This window comes from Stegastes partitus, unplaced genomic scaffold (assembly GCF_000690725.1).
Source record: "Stegastes partitus isolate 25-593 unplaced genomic scaffold, Stegastes_partitus-1.0.2 Scaffold1504, whole genome shotgun sequence".
Lineage (NCBI taxonomy): Eukaryota > Metazoa > Chordata > Actinopteri > Pomacentridae > Stegastes > Stegastes partitus.
Window position 1 is genome coordinate 52,714 of NW_007579235.1, and position 20,053 is coordinate 72,766.

The window sequence follows — 20,053 nt, forward strand, 5'->3', positions numbered from 1 at the left end:
GATTCAGGTTTTGAAAATATCGTGTCGGATATGATACTGTGATGGAGCAGCGGCTGCCGATGAATAAGACGGAGTATAAAGTAAGACAGAAGATGAAAGCGTGTTTATGCCGCTGCGTGTTTGGAGACAGAAATGCAGAATGGCAGCAGAGAAACAGAAAGATGAGAACATTTCCCAGCAGGTGTTTCTGTATCTGTCTCGCTGAAGCACTTTATCTCAGCAAATTTAGAACTTAAAGGTCAAATGCAGACAGCGTGCGAGTGTGTGTAAATCTGTGCTTAAGACTCATAAAGCAGGCATGGTGTGTCCTCAGTTCACTGTCTGAGGCTTTAGCCAGCACATGGTTAGGAGTAAACCAGCTAGATATAACTGACCTGGTGTCTCGTGTTTGGTTCAGAATTCCCCCCTATGTAACAGATAGTAGATATGGTATTCTATGAAGCAGGAAAACTGCACAAACTGATGTTCTTTCTTTATAAACATCTTTTTCCAGAATCAGCACGAGCAGACCTGAGAAACATTTCCGTCACACGGTGTGACATCCTGCCTGATGTTTGCCTCGATGGCCAATTTGTGCTTTTCAGATGATTTCGAGGAACAGGAGAACAATTTAATGGTGTCTTTTACATCACCAGAAGTAGCCCTAATCAGTTATACCTGCCCACACACAGACGATAATTTAAAACTTTGAAACTCTTGCAATTAAGTCGTACAAGTTCTGGAAAGCTGTGATCCTAAAGGGAAAGTGAAAGATGTTCTGAGGACTCCACATATCATGTCTTTGAACTCGGCTGAGATACAGCGTAAGAGTGTTTTCCTATTAACAAGCAGCTGATCTTTGTGTAATAAGATATAATTTTCTACTGATTAATACATTTATTATCCAGTGAGTATGTGAATGCTGGGGCACGAGAACGGTGCCATTGTGTGCAAATATTCTATCAGTCTCATGTATTTTCTCAAGAACTAAAGCATTTTCCATGTTTGCCAGAACAAAGGTACTTAGTGTGGTTTGAATAAAAAGGCCACTATTACCCTTTTTTCACCAAACTGGTTCCAGTGCTGGTTCAGAGCCAGTGCCTGACTTGGCACCAGATCTTTGTGTTATCACCGCCAACACACCGGCTCCAGCTTCTCAGAACTGGTTCTTTTCAGGCACCAACTCTTTGCTGGTCCAGAGCTAAGCACCGAGTAGTTCAGGGGCTGGGGGCGGGTTTATCGTGACCACCGAGACCGATAAATGGGACACACAAGCGGTGATTTGTGTCGTTTTTTGCCAGGACGTCTCTGGTCCGATCGCAGATGGATTGGAATGAGTCCAGGGACACATGGAAGTTCTGCACAAACTGTTGCTGAAATCCGGTCCAACTGTGTCCCAGCAGCAGCACCACAGTGGTGGAAAACAGTACTGTTATAACTCCGGTGTACTGCGGTATTTACACTTAGAAATAAGGTCTTCTCGTGACAAACAGAACGCAGCTACATGCTGTTTATTCCGCTCATAGAAAAGACTGCATGAGAACAAATCACCCGGTTTCATCTTGGACAAATCTGACATCAGAACGCCCTAGTTTACTCTTTTTAAAGTCATCTTTGGTCGCACACCGGTCTGAGCACCGTAGCCACCAGCAGCAGCTACCACAGCCTGCTATGTGAAGCGTCCAGGGAATATCGGTAAATTGTAGCGTCTATTGATAAGAAAATGTTCAGCAAGTCATGTGTTTTGCCTGAGTCTAGAGTCCTGTGTGGACTTCTGTGTAGTGCAAGCGATGTTCGGTAAACGACTACGTATGCAGTGACGTATGACGTGGCTCTAACTTGACTCCTCGCTGATGGAAAAGCAAACTGGTTCTTTGGAGGTGTCAGATTTGAACCAACTAAGCACTGGAACTAGCACCGGCACGGAACTGGCACCTGGTTGTTTTTGGTGGAAAAGGGGTACGAGACCACTGTTGTTGCCTTCCGCCCAACTGGTGAGGTATTCGAACTTTACCTCTGTCATAGCAGATGATGTGTTTCTTGTGTCCACGTTGGCCTCATGAGTCAAATAAGTCTCACTGTGACCCCTCACATGAGACAGTTTGCCGTAGGAAAACTTACCAACAGCAACTTTTCAGCTCCCAGAGTGACAGGGACACACAAAGGCCTTTCTGCTAATAGCTTGCCAATTCGTAGAGGGAGAGTGTGTGAGCTGCCCCTGAGGTAAAGTATAGAAAAAGAGCTTTATATAGAGTTTAGTCAGACGCCTCCCAGACATGTTCCAGGCATGTTCCAGGCATGTCCGATTCAGCGGGGACCCTGGAGCACACCTGGAAAGCAGAAGGAATCGCATGCCGTGTTTCCATTCTGGCCCTAGCGTCCCTCATGTTCACCGATGAAGAGGTCTGGCTTAATCTGCTGCTAGATGGATAGGTGTACGTAGACATACTGAGAAAACTGCATTTAACTTGTTTAGTGAAATGCATATAGAGAACCTGGCTGAAATCAGGCTGGTTTATGGAAGCTCTGAGTCTCGAGTCTGTGCAAAAAAACAAACAAAAACAAGTATTCACAGTCTTCCATGTGATGCTTGTTGGCAAACGCAGCACATAAAAAGCATTGTTTCGCTCGGTATCATAGATCAGTGTACTGCATCCACAGGAGGCTGAATCGTGTGACTCAACAATGACTCAGAGATCACTTCGGCGGGTCCGGAGATTTTTGGCTCACAGAATATTCAGCTGCTCCGTGATGGGGAATGTGCTACAAGAAAGTGTGCAGTGCTACAGCTTTTTAAGTGTGATTCAAAATACATTTCATGCCAAAATAAAATGGCACACTGAGTGGCAGAGCAGATGCACTGGCCCTGTTCATGAAAGGGTCGCACACGTTTCAGTCGCTGGCAGGTGAATCTCTTTCAGACGGGGAGTGGCTGTGAGCAGCACACAGAGACTGGACCTCACTTGAGTAGCTGTTCTGAGAGATCTTTCTTTGTCGCACGTCCTCGTTAGCGCTCCAGAGTTGTTATTTAACAACTGAGCGTCTTTTACATGCAGCATGACAATCAATTCACCGTGAATTCAATTGTCTGACGTCTGTCGCTGATGGAGGATTTTATTAAGCAGCTGCACCGTCATGGTTTCCCCCGTTTGTGTTGTCCAGAATATAGGACGTCTGCTTTGTTTGTTTGTTCTCATATGTGTACTCTCCAGCCTTGCCTTTCAGCCTCCGAAGGAGAACAAAAGAACAGAATAACAGAACCAGGACAAGATGTTCTTTGCTGTCTTGGCAGGGAGTCTCTCAGCATTGTGATGTGGACGAGGTCATGGTCATTCTGTCCCATTACAGGCCTGTCGTTTGTTAATTAAACCGACGGAAGACGGGAGGAATGATGGAGAGATGGATGAAAAGCACAGGGACAGATACGGCACGACACACTGTGATCAAGTGTCTGATCTGCTTTAACACTTACCAGAGAAGAGGGAGGACGGCTTGGTGCAGCGCTTACATTCAGAGGAAATGTTAACAGCGGCTAATAGCAGAGCCACCTCACTTCAGATGTCAGTGGAAATTAAGTAGATTTTTTTTGTCAGCTTTAAATCTACTCTAAATTAATGCAAGATATATGTGAAATATACTAAAACTGGTTATTCCTGCAGACAAATGAGGCGGCACAGCTGTGCTCCGCGTGACAGGCAAAGAGTTCATGGTTTGTTTCCTCCTCCTGAATATCAACTTCCACCCCTCTCCGTGGCCATTAGAGGCTGTCTAGCTGTCCCCGACACCAGGTGTGCTGTGTCTGTTCAAGGCCGTATACAGACTGTGGACAGCTTATTAAGGCAGCCAGCCATCGTCCTGGTTCGTCCTGCGTGTCAGTAACTGCGAGCATCTCCTTCACTACTTCTTTACACGTCCCTCCCTCTCTCTTTCCTGACCCTTTTTCTTTTCTATCTTTCCTTTGTCATTAAGGCCCAGTAATTGGCCCTCCTCCTACCTGAAATCTGTCTTCCTCCATGCCTTTCCTGTTCTTTCTCATGTCCTCTGGTGTGATGTTTTGGTTTGGGGTTGTGCATTGCAATTCCTCTGGGAGCTTGATGCCCCGTGCAGCTGTAGCAGGGCTCACTTGACCAGTCCATCTGAAGGATGGACTAACAAGATGAGACGCCAGTGGTCGGTGCCTGACCTGCTAGGATATATTTAGCAGTGGACACTGGAGGGGAGAGGTGAGGTGATAGCTGAAGCTTCCATGCAACTCAAGGCTTGATGAATTTTAAAATAAACCAGAGAGTGTTTTTTCAACGAAACCCAGCAGGTGCACTTCTTACACATAAGGTTCATACAGTAGAGAGTACAATCTAGACATTATATTACTCTGCTCCACTAACCAGCAGAGGCATAATGAACAGAAAGCTTTTTAAAACTTGAGGCTTTTCAGCAAGAGCTTTAAGCTTGTCACAGATTCCTGCTTTTGTAATTCATTAAAAACACAGTTTAGTCATGTTCAGTCATTATGTTTCTGATGATGATGCTGTATTATGTAGAAACACAATGATGTGCAGTTACGACTAAACTTTTGGTACACTTAATTAGTTGTCTTGTCAACCAGGAACTTTTTTTTGTCTTTTTCTCCCCAAAGTGATTAATATTGCAGGACAATACCAAAACATTACAGCTACTGCCAATATTCAGAATTAAGTAATACGCTTTTTTTTTTTGTACTACAACCATCCTAAATCTATCCTCATCAGATTTAACTACTACAATTTAAACAGGTGCTTTTTACTAAGGAACTAATGCTTTACAGGTTTTATCAAAGCGGTAGCATTTGTTTGTAAGTCTTGCTGTGCTGAAGCATCACAAAGTCTGTATCTGTGGGTGGCAATAACTCAACAGGAGTTTAGTAATTTCCCATTTGTGTAAAAGGTTTGAGACTCAACAGTCAAACATTGTCGTACTTTTTTTTGATCAACCTCATATATAGCATTAGATATAAGGGTTGTTTAGCTTTACAGTAGCTACGGTAGGGGTGGTAACAGTCAGACAGCAGGACGAGTCCTCCCACTAGTTCCAATCACGTGCATTCTGCAGGTATAACTTTGCAGCTACAGACTCAGCATCAGTAAACACGAGCACATGAACACGACATTTCAACCAACCGTTGTCTTTATGACGCATCAGGTACGTGTTTTCTGTTTGACATACAGTATGCTAAAGGGGCTAACCGCATATTGTTGGCACAAAGAAGGGGTGGTGATGTCATGTATGTTTGGAAGTGAAATTAAATAATAATAATTGCCTCAGAGCTTTAAATTCATGACTTAGAGGTTAGAAATAGTGTAGTAGTGTGGTGTAGTAGTAGCAGTAGCAGTAGTAGCAGTAGTAGTAGTAGTTGTAGTAGTAGTAGTAGTAGTAGTGTTGTTGTTGTTTGCTGTTTGTCGTGGTGGTAGTCGTGCACATGGAAGCTTCTGAGTATCACACTGCTGGTGGGACGGTGTTGTTCTTAACCTTCTCAATAACCCTTCTATGTCATAACCTCTCAACTGTTTCCTGCCTATTACCTGCAAGTCTCTCTTCTCCCCAGTTCACCCAATGTGTTTGTCTCTCCCCTGTTGCCCTGAAAAGTCTGTGTCTGTTCTGTTGGATCTCCTGTTCCAGTTCATTACCCAACCTCCCTTCACAATGACCCACGCATCCTGCCCGAGCCTGTGGCCAGTCTGAGAGCCAGCCACTGCAGTCCAGTCTTTTACTTACTGGACAATGGTAAGAGAAGGGATGTCTCGCGGATCTCAGCCTCTTCATGGACACCTGCTTGTGTGTTTTCTGTATGGCAGTAATGCAACAAAGGGGGGAGATGGGAGGATTACTGTTTGGACAGGTAGCTGGTTTGATGTTGCACCTTGCATGCTAACTCTGCTTCCACACTGTGAGCAACACCATCACAAGATACCAGAGGCCCATTTATTCCTCACACAAGTACAGGAAAGCGGGGGAGTTTAGGTAATCACTTTAACATTGTTTGCCTTTAAGAAAAGCTGCCTATAAAATATAATAATTCCTTGTTTTCTCAAGTTTCCATGTCTGGTGCAAAATGTTGCACAGAAGAAAAGTCGCTAACAGTAATTCAGCCCACCTCCACAGTGGATAGTGATACTACCAACAGGAGATCATTTAAAAACAACAACACAGCAGTGGGAAAAGGTTCCTCGTCTTAGTTGCTGCACTCGTGACTCCTGCTGGTTGGTTAGACGTTAGCAGCGTCGAGGACTGCAGTGCACTTACGCTGCAGTCCTGGGAAAGCTGTAGAAACCAGGAGAAACGGGGGAATAGTCACACAAATAAGCAAGACAGTGATCGCAGAATCACTAAAGATTCTAAAATGCATCTAGATTCTCATCATCATCATCCACAGTGCAGGTCACTGTCGGTCCCAACAGAGCGACCGACCCACCACGTTGCTTGCAGTGTAATCAAGCCGACAGGGACTGTGTTTCTAGGAGTAGACTGTCTGTGGCTGCTTCGTCACTGTGTTCCATGCTTCTGTGCAGACGACTGCTGGTGGCGCATTGGTGCTCTTCCCCAGCTGCAGGGGGGTAGACGTTGTGATGTTTGCTGTATGTGCCAGATATGGGCTTTGACCTTGGATCCTTCATCATTTGACAATGCTGCGAGGCTGACGGGCTTAGGAAGAGGAAGGGGTTGTATTCCAGCCGGGTGCTTCTCCTCACTCGTCAGTGCCTCCAGTGCTTCATCCTCTGTGACATTAATCATCGTGCCTCCGCTAGATTCATACGTCTTTGCCACTAAATGGCAACATGCTCCTTTACCAGGCTGTGGCGTTCAGGGTCTCTCTCACTGTCTCTTCCTGACTGTGTGTCAATAAAGCCGCAGTCTTATCTTGTTGTTCCCGTGGCTAACATCCATCATTGTCTCGTCTCTAACTAACCGCATGGTGCCCACGATGTTACGGTGCTGATGAATATGACTCAGCTTGCTTTGTATGTTTATGTCAGTGTTAACAGCATTTAAGTCCCACATTAGCCCCATTTGGGATGCCAGCACTCCGCACATTACTATAATTCGGTCAAATGGCATTTCCTGTGCAAACCTCAAGGGAGAGATTAAAGCACTGATGTATTTGCCGTTTATTCGATGTCATCAGTGGACAAACAGACAGAAACAGCTCTGTCCAGTCCCATGGATGGTTGTGTGGTTACTCACCATGAGGCCACCGGGGCATCTTTCAAAGGTATTTTTGTGATTTGACTTGTGCCTGTTGTCAGCATGGAAAGATATAATACCTACCTGCTATGTAAAAACAACACAGCAGAGCGACGCAGCATATTCATTTAAACATCGGTGTTATCTTTCCAGGGAGAAAGCCGGCACCTTATTGGGTCACAAAAACAACTTTAAAGATGCCACCTGCTGCTAAATAACAAGCAGAAACTAGCGTCTTGGTTTTGCATGGGGAACACTGGTGAATGAGTCATGAAGTGATGAACGGAGCGCTGAGGTCACAAATGGGGCTGGTCCAACATGAACTGTCGTCTTACATGTGCTTCAGACTGTCACATAAACAACACAACACACCAGACTCTGGGTACAGAATGGAAAGAATACACATAAGTTAGTGGATAACGCAGACTCGTGTTGCTTCGTATGATTTTTTGACACGACTCGGATGTTGCTCAGCTGACTACAGTCGGCGTATGGGCTCAGTGGGCAGCAGGTAAAAGTGGTGCTGCAGTCAATGAATGGTAATATATACAGTGTTCAGCTGGTTATTGTTCATTTCACAATGAGCAGCCCTTTGGCTCCTCAGATCAGTCCCACCTGTTCATTTTGACTTAAATACATTTTATGAAGTATTAATGCAGCCACTGAGCTATTAACCAGAGGAACCATCTGTGTCTAACAGGCTTATTATGAGAACATTTTTCCTGTCATTGTACCTCCAACACTGCACAATTTATACGGTCGCAGCAGCATCTGGTCACTACGGTTTATTGTGAGCAACACGTAGACACACAGAGCTCATCTGTTATCTCATTAGCAACACTAATCCAAAAAGGCTGCAGTCGTTCCTGGAAAAAATGGAAACAGAAATCAGTTGATTGAAAAATTCAATTAGAGGTTCATTCCACCCCAATTTCCTCTGCAATGAAAGAAATGGTCACTAATTTTCCTCCAAATGACCTTTACTGAGCTGCAAACATAGTCCTTCATAGAAAACACACTTTTTAACTGTTTATTACATGACAGTAGATCCAGTACGCCTCCAGTCCTCTGCTTCGGTTCTGTGGGACTCGATGGCAGAAGGATTGAAACCTGAGTCAACATCTTTTTTCTTTTTTTTTCTTTTCAAAGAAATCGTCATTGATTTCTTTGATGAATTTTCCAAATCTAAAGTAATATGGCCATAATTATTAAGGATGCAAACTCATGGTCATGCTGTTTTCTTCATGGTCATGGACTTTGCGAGGCGTCACATGAACACCATCCACCAACCACATGTCAAATGAACCATTCAGCTCAAAGAAACAGTGGAGTATTGCCTTCTTTCTGAGGGGGACACTGACTCATAACTCTCCAAGTTCAACCTTTGCAGTTTTCTACTTACTGCAAAATGCTTGCAAAATGTTTTTAACCAGTTCTTTTGTTGCCTCCAGTGTCTGACTGTGGTTTCTGTATCGACTCCTCGAGGTCTTTATTTGTGCTTCCATGTCAGACATCCCAGGCCTCCGCAAATTTTCAGAGTTTTCATTTAAGCAGAGCAGGATTTCCTTTAGACTGACTGAATTAGATTTTAGAAAACTGAACTTGAATTTGGCGTCCAAAGTAAATCAGAAGTCTGTTCTCGCCTTGTTGCAGCTCAACAAGACGATGAGCCTCAGCTGTGAGTAACAGACCAAAGATATCACCTGATCGCTCAGTCCACTGAACAAGTTCTTTACACCGACCCAGTATGGACTCGTACTGGTCTTGTAGGAACAGCTGGGAACGCTGGCCTGGGACAACAATGGAGCATGCATTTTGAACTATGCCTGCCAACTGCACCGATTTGCATGTTCTGGTTCTTTGTTCATTTGACTGGATTCCATTTTGTTTTTTGCACTTTTGTTTGTCATTATTTGACTTAGATTTACTTTGTTTTTCCTATAATTTGTTTATTTTTGGATTTATTTTATTTATTTATTTTAATTTGAAGGGATTAACTGGTGCTTTGTTTCCTATTCTTTTGTTTCAGTAAAGGGACCCGGCAGAAAGTTAAGTCTGCCAACAGATCTTAAGACTGATCTTGGTACGGTAGGCGAAAGCCAGCAGTTTTCACTTGATTTCCTTTGAGTCATTTACTTTCTGCTTTTGTCATGGTTTCTAGGCTTTTCTGTTGCTTTAGCAGTTTTTGTTTTTTAAATTCTTATTATTCTTACTCAAACTTTCTCCTTTCAGTTTCCTTGTCACGCTCTCTCCTCCTGTCTAACCAGCCCATGAGACTGTCGGCCTGAAGTGTTCGTCCATTTTGCCCCTTCAATGTGTTTTGATTTAAATCTTCTGTGTTTATTTCTTCTACATTTTGCAAGTGTTTCTAAAGGTGATCTGTAACCCATGCCCTCTCATGTAACTCCAATTCGAAGCTTTCTATCGCTTTACCATGATTGGACCATCCTCTGGTTTGACGCAGCCTTCCCTCCATCGACAGCCTCGCTCTGCGGTGTCGGATCACTCGCTGCCTCTCTCATCGTAACCCGATCATTTCTTTCTGAAACAGTCTTTTCCTACATTTTGACTGGATCATCTGCATCACAGATACCGAGCGTCCCCTCCTCTCCTCCTCCTCCATACATCTCTAACTGCTACATGCACATCACAGTCTCAGGTTTCCCTCTGCTCTCCTTCTGCAGCGTCACACAAGCTGTCGCCTCTAAAACCTCCTGCTTCATTAACACACAGTGTCCCAGCGCCTGCTTGTTACTGTGACTTAATAACTTCTCTTTATGTGACAGGTTTCAAAGTCTTTTTTTTTTTTTTCCAGCTAAAGTAAGAGTAAGAACCAAAACTGAAAAATTCAACCATGAGCGAGAAGAGAAGAGAAGAATCGTAACTTCGGTTTCCTCATCACGCATTTAGTAAAACGTTTTAAGCTCGTTAAGTTTCCTGTGAGGTGCAAACATGCCCCTGAACAATGTATGCTGTCAGTAAAAAGGTTGAACATAGGTATTAAGCCATCTTCTACCTTGCTAGAAGCTGCAGGATGTACCTCTGAGCAGCTGTGGGTTATATCAGTCAGAACTATCTGCTGCAGAGGATATGACTTATTTGTGCGAGTGTGTGTCTGTTGTGCGTATGTGTGCACTCTTGTTGGGTTTGTGCACTGCTCTGTGGGGGGTGTACAGTTTCCCTGCTATGTTCCAGTTTCCTTCACCGGTTTCTGGGGCAAATTTGCTTCACCAGTGTTTTAAATTTACAATAAAAAAAGGCCGATACGCAGCAGCGTCGACGTGTCGCTTAGTTGGTCCAATATTAGGAGCAGTTTTCAATCCCTGCGCCGCCTCGGTCCGTCCTGCTGGGAAACCGGGTGAGTGTTGCAGGCGGACTGGGAGGCACCCCGGAGTTTTTCATCTTCACTGCGAAATTGAATCATTTGTGCATTAACCAGCTGAGCAGGAGACTAGTTTTGACACGACAGACGTGTGAGAAGAGGACGGAGGAAAGGGAACGCTGCTGCCTGGTGTTCTCACAGATTTGCATAATGGTGTTTACCCCAACGCTTTATGAATTTCCTTGTCCGAGAACATGAAACAAAACAAATGGAAAGCTTCGATCAGACCTTCCTGTCAGCAACAAATGCTTTTAACCTCAGTTTTACTGCCATGGGGATGTCATTAAAGAAAAGGGCTCAGTTCTGTTTACTCGTCTGTCCAGACAAGAGAGGATGAGAGTTGCCCAGACAGAGGTATCGTCCAGCTGCTAATTACAGCTATCACAGCAGCTTTTTTTTGTCATTTAAACTGCAGGCAGCGAAGAATAGCCAGTCAACACCATCCTGCTTTTCTTTGTCTCATTGATAAGGTTTGGTTCTAAACAGATTGCTTTGCTCACACACTACAGCCAGCACTGTACGTTAAGTCAGGACTTCAAACGAACCCGGTCCCTGTAGGGAGGCCATCTGAAGCTACCAACAAGTGTCTCAGTGTCGGCTACGTCTAGATGGCGACCAACTCAACAGAGCACTCATTTGCATTAGAATAAAACAGCAGATATTAGTTTTTTCATTGCTTTTTTTACGCCTTTGATCTTCACTTGTAGCTTTGCCGGTAATGTCATAAAGCTTCTGGCCTTAAAAAGAAATAAACAGTTTCTGCTAAAACAAAACACGGTGTTCTGACAATTTACAACGATAAAAAGACACAAAGTGGAGATGAAACAAGCCTGTTTTTATATTTCTTTACCCTGGCACAGACTGGATGAAGCTGCACTCACAGTTTCCTTTCTTTTACCCCAGCATCTCCTTCTCCTCCCTCCTCATACTGACTTCAAACCAATCTTCAACCCTCGGTCACTCACTCTTCCCTTTTCCCCTCACTGTCATCTTTCTAGTTGACGATCAGATTTCTAACATCAGCTTGCTCCTCTTACACTGCAGAAATATCCATCTTCATAGGTCATGTAGTGTAATTAAGTCTGCATTTTTAAATAAAAACACTCTCCCAGTAGGTTAAAAGAGCATCAGCAATTTTTCCAAAACAGATTAAAATGCATTATTTGAGCCAATTTCTTCCCCCTAATTGTCAGATTTGTATGTTTCTGTGATTTCATTGCTCTTTATTAGACTACATGACTTATGAATATGGATGGTGCAGCAGTGGACCAGAATATGTTTGAAAGTTTAATTCTTTCCCTCCTTCTGTTGTTTGCTAATGCTGTGCCGTTGTTACAGATCATGTCAATGGACATTGCACTAGCCCCACCTCCCAGCCCTGCTCGGCGGGGAAGCCTCGCGTTCCGATGGGTCCTGAGGGGCCACGGCTTACCCGCAGAGGCCCTGGCCGACCACCCTTCCGCAAGGCCCAGTCCGCTGCTTGCATGGAGATCTCTTTGCCTGTGTCCCACACTGAAGGTGTGTGCTTGTCTTCCCCATCCCTAAACCTCTAACATACCCTCCCTTCCAACAAGTGCATGCCATCCCTTCACCCTGGGGTAAGTGGATTAAGGCCTGACACATCGTTAACACAAGGCAAGCACATGCTAATGCAAGTTGCCAGCGTCAGAATTTATGTCGTGGTGTCATTAACAGCAGATACTGGAGCGTAAACAAATGCAGCTTCGTTCATTTAAAAAATTTAATGATCTGCTGTTTGCTAAACGCTTCCTCCAAACCGCGGTAGCCAATTACAGCTCAGCCACCTTAACTAGGCACTGCAGCACCGTCAGGCACCATCCAGGTAATTCAGAGGGTGGTGTACGAACTGTAAGAAATCGATTCTAACATCATGTCTGCCTGACGTAACGTGATCTTCAACTGTTAGTGCCACAGGAGCTTGTGCAGTCGTCAGGCCGCTGTCTGGTGAACGGAGAGTTTCAGGAATGGTAGATTAAAACATCTTAATGTCTTACAACAACTACACAACACACACACAAAAAATGGATTTCCACCACATCAGACCTTTAAAGACTCCCTTTAAAAAAGTCTCCCTTCAAAGAAGTTAGCTGAAAACAAACAAAAGCAGGTCTAGACAGTGTGTTCAGCTGACCAGGGGTTAAACTGAGCCGGAGCCTCACTACAGACCAACTTACAGACAACTTGTGCTGAACAAACAAACGTAGAACGTCTTTGACTTTATTTAATAGCTGCAGGATCGATTCAGTCTCCAAACTGAAAGAGGGACTTTACACACATGGCACAGCAGGTGAAGCTTTAATTATTAAATCACCTGACAGGTGGTTTGATTGTGCGTAGCCTGATTAAGTGCTTTTCTTCAAGCAGAGCCGGAGCACAGACTCACTTTCTGCAGTGAAATTATGGAGTCAAGCTGAGATGTCGATCTATTTGTTCTTCAGTAAACATGGCTTCCTCTGGACAGTCTTTTTTTTTTAGTGTGTAACAAGTGCATTGTTATAGAGAGTTTTCACTTTTGCTGCTTTAATGCAGTGATATTTGGAGTACTGCAGGTATGAACTGATCTAATGAGTAAATAAGCCGCTAGTTATGATACTCAACCTATCAGTAGGTGTTTTAATTGGATCAATGCAAAATGATCTTTATGTCAGTGTCAGCGTTTACTAAACCATAAAGTACATGCTAACGATGATAATAATAATCCGATGGTCTGCCACTGTGTGCCTGTATAGCAGTTATATCAGGTGAACCTTTTCCTTCAAATTTAAAGTCTGTTGTTTCATCTAAAGTCCTGAGAAGTGCAGAGAAGAGAAAGAAGAGAAGAGAAAGCTTCTCCCAAGTAGAATCTTGCAATCTACACATTTAGATCACCTTCAGACGTCTGACTCTGAAACGCCACCGACACAGTAACGTTCGGTACAACATCAACATCCAGAACATCCTGCAGCAACACGTCGTACAACATGTTGTAACCACAGCTACTCTTTACTGAACAAATCCCTCCTGTTCCTACTGCTGGCAGCCTGTTCTGTGAGCTCCTTCCCTCCTCACAAATCCCAATTTAACCCCTGGAGTTGTCATTAGCTTAAGTAGCTCGTAAAAATTACTAAGAATGTTGAGCACTAATACAGCCGCTTGTAACAGGGAGGCTCACGTAACAGAAACAAGTGGAAATCGACAAAACTGAGCAATTTTATAATATCCTCCCAAAATCTAAACAGCTATTTCCAAGCATTTGCAGCCAAAATACATTTTTAGATGATACAGCTGCACACTGATGCGACCAATCAGCAGCCACGAGGCCTAGCAGGACAGTATGTTTCTGTTCAGCCACTTTATATTTCTGCAGCTTGCATTAGCATCACCTGACTACATTTGGACGACAGGTTCTGCTTCATTTGAATGCAAGAAGGAGCCCTTGCATTGTGTCCCTTAATGCTGTTGCTTGTGTCGACCATGTCGCAGGCCTCAAGGTTGGCAAAATACTAAGTGATGTAACCGATGATTTCTTTACTTCTCCAGTACCGTTGCTTCTTGTTTTTTCTCCTCTGCATCAAAACGACATTTATATTTATATTTATATTTATTTAGCTTGTAACAGCACTCGTGAGTCGTAGTAGATCTGACAGTATTTCTTCCATCTAGTAAAGCCTTCTTCTGTTCTTTTTTATTTGTTATGATAGATTCTGGATATACTGCTTTTAGAAAACAGCTAGCAGAGCAGACATGAGGTTTCTGTAGCGTGGCCACACCTCCCGCTTTGTCATAATCCACAAAACTTTATTTGGTTTATTTGTTTGCAAGTCTATGCAATTTCTTCATACTGAAATTACCTCAACATCTTTATTTTATTTATTTTCAAATAGCCCTTTTCAGCGTGCATAAAGACAAACGAGGGGAATAATCCCTCGCATGATCTGCACCTCTGGCATTTTGACGTTCTCATTGGCAAGTTTACTTTCTTCCATTTGAATCCCTTTTATTCACACCGTCACCACCGTTCACACCAGATTATTCCAACAGAGGCTTCACGTCGCCACGGTCAGTGTGGAAATGTGTGTGTAGATAAATGCTGTTGTGTGTGTGATAGAAGGCGTTTGTCTGTGGCTGTGTTTGTGTCGTTTTTATTGATATTTCCATATTATTAACTCTTCATCTGATTCAAGACGAACATCAAAAGGCTTTAATGAAACAGCTCTCTTATTTTTTTCCCACATTTTAAACATCAGTTCGTCCTCCGAGATTTGCTTTTAAAGGCTAAATGAGAAATGTTTTAGTCTTGTTGTTGGCTGTGTTTTTCCATTCTGCTCTTATACAACAAGTGACAGCCAAAACAAAGGCATGAAAGCCCGTAAATGAATATGCTGTCAAGTAAGGAGTTAAAATGATGCTCCCAGCAGGGTAATTCTGAGATACTGTCCTCAGAACTGAACCAGACAAATGGCCTCGGCCAAGATTGTAAAACAACACTTAATTACACAATATGCATGAATCCTTGCACTTAGTCTGTCGCTGGCGGGCGACAGGCATCAACGCAGGACGTCTGGTGACTTTGAATAGCAACAATCTGCCGCTCAGACAGAATCCAGACGCACATTCTCCATCTTAACGGGACTTCTGACATTTTCCCTGTCGGGTCGAACATTTTATTTATCTCGCCTACACTCAGAACTGCGTGTTTTTGTTGGGCGAATAAAGCCACCGACAAATATCAGCGGGCGCGTTTGCGAGCTGAACTTTGCTGCCTTTTCAGTCTTTACGGTGACTCATATGGCTAGGTGACATTCTGAAGAAATAAACAGTGAAGATGGAGAACACTGGCCAGACCAGACCAGGAGAAGATGTAAGTGGGTGATCCTTAAAAGACTGACTAAAGGATGATGTCGTCTAATTTAACGTGCAGAGCAGATTTTGCGCAGACTGCCGTGTGCGAGCAGATTTACGTCAGTCGTGATCATCATCATTTAAACACTGCATTGTTTCACGTAATGCTGATGCATCGTGTAAACTCTCACCCCAAAGGAGAGCACGCTGCTCGAAAGCTCTGGCTGGGCACTAATGGTCCACTCATGGTCTGTGTTTGCTGCTCGTCAGGACTCCTTCAGATTAACTGGAAGTCTTAGTCAGGTCACGACAGGCTCGTCTCGCCATAGGAGGCTCAACGTTGTGACAGTTCCCAAAATGTCACCGTTAATGTAACCTCCCCTGCACGAACATCACACGCAAAGAGAGTCTCGGCAGCTAAAAGTGAGCTCGTGCTCGAGTTTTAACAATCACGCCGGTGCAAACTATTAACTCTGGAAACAGCAGCGCGTGCAGCGTGGAGCGGCGCCGCTGTTTGTTGAGTCACAGCTGACCCCCTTACATCAATTCTGCAATTAGATTCACGCCGCCATCGTCAGCGACCTCATTATACAACAGTGACCTGGAACCATGAGGGAGGCAGCTCTTCATTAGCATGAGCTGAATGTTTTATTAAAGTCACTGCCTGGGCTACAGGTGCATTATCATCCAGACCAGTGCAGACCATGGCGGGGATCTCTCTTCTCCACACTTGATTTCATGCATCTACGGCCTCGCAAAATATTCATAAGAAACTGTCTGCAGACATTTTGAGTAATTTACTATGAAACTTTGTCAGAGTGTGTTTTGGCATGATTAGCAAGGCCAGGGGAGGTGTCAGATAATTACTAATCACGGCTCCAAAACACTGTGTTAGTTTATATTTAGCTCTTATATTTAGCCCTTGCGCTAGTTTTATATATATATAGATATAGTTATAGTTTACAGTATTTATTGACTCACAGGTTGTGTACTCTGGTAGCCAAGCAACCACATTTTGCAGCCAGATTCACTGTTGTGTTTTTGTGCAATGACAATAAAGAAAAGTCTTTAATGAAGGCAAAGAATTTCAACACCCCAAAAAAGAAAAATCACTCCTTATTTTTCCAGGTTGTCGTCCTTTTAGCGCTCTTTTTGTCAGAAAGCTAGCAGAGTCAAATAAAAGCGCTCTGCATCTCCTGTCTGGCAGGAAGCGCTTCACCGTCTCCCTCAGCCAGCCCGTTCTGTAGAACATCCAAGGGATAACCGCCTCCCCTCTGTGTGCCACGGCGGTAAACAGAGTCCTCCTGCTCGCTCAGGACTCAAATATCACTGAGAGTAGGGCTCTGGCTGTAATCAGCTTCCAGTGGTCATCACAGTGTCCAAAATGTGACACTTGTCCTGCGATTCCATCTCAAAAAGGCTGTTCGGCACCGTGAGGTAGAGTGAAGGAACAAAGCCTTTATTCTCTCAGCATTATTGTTTTCTAGTCCGTACATATCATACTGCATTAAATACATCGTCTTTCATTTGTCTCCATGAAGTATTTGATTTGATCCTCCTGTGTTCGGCCGGCCAGATTCAACGCTGTCTCTTCAGTCGTTTGGATGTCGCTGAATAAATCCTTCCCATCCTGGCTGCACCACCAGCCTTCCTCTGAAATGTCAAAATGTCAACTCGGTGCACGAGATGTTGCGTCATCTAATAGGCAGCTTGCAGTGAAGTTTGCTGTGCACACTTCATGCTTCCACCTCTTCCTGTGTTCTGCACTGAATAATGTACCCGCCGCTTAGAACCTGCAGCGGCTTCAGAACAATATGAAAGATGTGTTTGGTTCTTTTGGACTTGGATAGAGCAACAGCTTGACTGAAGATTAAACTGTCTGAGGTTCTTTAGCAAATCTGCATCAATCAAAACTTGCTTTTAGCCGTATATGCTTACATACTGGCAGGATGGCACATAAAGTAAAGAACCATTAGAGTCCATTGTGTTGTTCTGTCTGAGCTCTACAGTTTGTTCTCACCTGAGCTAGATGCATGCTGTAGCTGTTCAGTTGCATAACTCACTCAGAGCATGTGGTGGGGAGGAAATAGGAATAGCAGTAGCCTGTAGCAGCATTAATGAGTGTTTATTATGCAGGAACAGTCGCTTTTCTCTGCAGACCTTTTGCATATTCTCTATCTGCTGCCTACCTTTGGCACTGTTGTTTATCAGCTGCACTGGGCTACCACGGCGAAGAGCCAGCAGGATCACTGGAATAATTAAAGGTCAACAAGCAGTGCGAGAAATGAGGCCGATGTTAATGAGGCCTGCATGCCAGGCAAGAAGACAGAGGAGGGAAATGGCAGGGGAAGCCGGGCTCAATGTACACTACGCATTTCCATACCTCCCATCTCGGTCAGGCAGCGCGCCCATTAAGTATTAATGACGCGGTTCTGTGATGCCGTTGGAATTACCTGTGGACGCGGTGAGACCATTGTTAGCGGTTGTTTAAGAACAGGGAAATCCATAAGTTTGAGTGTTGTTGTCTGTTAGTGTAAAAGCAGGAGGTATTGTTTCCCCTGAGCGTGACCCTGGTGTCACCCTCAGACAGCATCATAGCGGGCAATTCACAATTCACAAGCAAAAGAAACGATACGAAACTGTGTTTTTCTGAGAGCACAGGGCTGAGCTGTAGGCCATGTCCATGCTGGGGCTCTGTGATCATTAACGTTTGATGTTAAAGATTTACCAATTAAATAAACAATCAAATCAATCATGTTTCTGTTCATGTTAAAGCAGAAAGAAAAGGTTTCTTCAGTCTTTGGCGTTGCATAGATACGACAATAGGAGTCAGACGTAATCTCCAAGCATCTGTCGTTGTGTGTGTGAGTGTGTGTGCACGTACCACTGTATACGTCTGGCACTTTGTCTGTCTCACGACTTCAGATTGTCTGCCTTGCCTTATCACCTCCCTGACACCGCCTCACCTGCCTCCAGCTCCCTGTAAGGGCCTCCCAGGGGTCCCCGTGTCCTGTCAGAGCACCACTGTGCCTGACTTTCATTAGCCAGCACCCCACAGGCTCTGTCGCACACCGTAAACACACCCCAGCGACACGCGGCAAAATGGAGCTGCTGCTGCTGCCCAGACTCACAGCAGAGGCTATTTTGTCTTTGCGGTTGCGAGCAGCGTCGTACAGCGTTGTTGTCAAGACGTCCGCGTTTGGCCTGAAAACGAGAAAATATCTGATACTGCAAAACCCAAACCAAGCAGAATGTCTTCCTTCTTGACATCCTTGGCTTCATTCTGGTCTGAGTCAGCTCTCCTGGCGCCTGCTTTGTAACCAGTTTGGGATCCGCTCTACAAGTTCTTGTACTTGTTGCAGCATCAAAGAAAGCCGCATCAAAAGTTTCGGTCGTCGTGCAACAGCGCTGTACGGCGGCTCTTTATCGACCGCGCTGGACTGCATGTAGGAATGCTGTGTCAGAGTTACTCATCACATCTGAAGCACAGAAACCTGCTTCTCTCGCCAGCAGCGTTTAGTTTAGCAGATGGTGCTGAAAAGGGGTTCATAGAGGAGATGGATATGCGAGTCAAGGTTGTGTGGCCACCAGAAACAAGCCGCGTGGCCTCCTTTTCAGTCGCACGTTCTCTGTCTGTGTATATATTTGAAGCAATCGCTCCACGCTCAGTTGCATCTCTCTCTCTTTCCCTTTCTGTCATCCTCTGGTACCGCCGTTCATCTGTCCGTCTGTTCCTTGGCTCGGTATGGCGACGCCTGTGTGTGTGTGTGTGTGTGTGTGGCGGTTTGTTGTATGGGGTTCATGTTGTGGGGGATAAGTAGGGCATGCATCCAGGAGGGCAATGCTTCAGCAGTTACACGGAGTCACTATGTACTCCCACGACGAGCACCACACCGCCGCCTCCTACTGCTGGAGCGAGAGAGGTAAGGGGGCTTCGGCCTGTCAACTGCTGTCCTGCTGACTGGTTCACGTTCGTCCGTCCGTCCGTCCGTCAGTCAGATTGTCAGTCCGTCCTGTGGCCCTGTCTCATCTGAAACATGCCCAGAAGTGCCTGCTCCAGTCCTGGAAAGTGTAGGAGTGGGCTGATGCTGTCTTTATATAGAGAGTGTTTTGCAGGCTACATACTTTTTGACATGAAGCACACTGTACGGCCATAAATATTGGATGTCTTCTTCTTTTTTTCAGCCTGTGCAGTTATTTTTGCTTGACAACAGAGTTAAACACACAAATAAGCAAATCAACAGATGTAAGGATGCAGCTCTCATCCTTAATTAGACTTTTTTTGTGTTTTTTTAAGAACTAAAACAGACTTGGTTGTTCTTAAAGTACATTCAAGTGTTGTTTAATCCATCGAGCATCTGTCGAGATTTAATTCATCTTCCCTCGATGTGTGTACGCCAGGCTTCGCAGCCATTTGCAGTCGCTGTTACGTAAAGTCTACACTTTGTGTAACATTAGGCCGGGAATGCAGCGCTGCACACTTCCTGGCTCTGAATAATTCAGAAATGCAGCAGCAATACAGAAATACTTTCATGATGGAGGCTTTAAGTACACAATGGAGGAGCTGAATGTGTAGCACTCACAGTCAAAGAGGGTTTTGAGTTGGGTGTGTGTGTGTGTGTGTGTGTGTGT

General features: G+C 44.5%; 1 protein-coding gene across 1 annotated transcript in view; it reads left to right on the forward strand.

Annotated features, from left to right (window-relative positions):
• stxbp5l (syntaxin binding protein 5L) overlaps positions 1-20,053 on the forward strand; it is a gene marked incomplete at its 5' end in the record, with an annotated part of 76,964 nt that overhangs the window by 49,878 nt on the left and 7,033 nt on the right. The window contains one exon of the mRNA XM_008300158.1: positions 11,918-12,097. Within this exon, the coding sequence (XP_008298380.1) occupies positions 11,918-12,097 (180 nt within the window). The remainder of the gene's footprint in view (positions 1-11,917; positions 12,098-20,053) is intronic.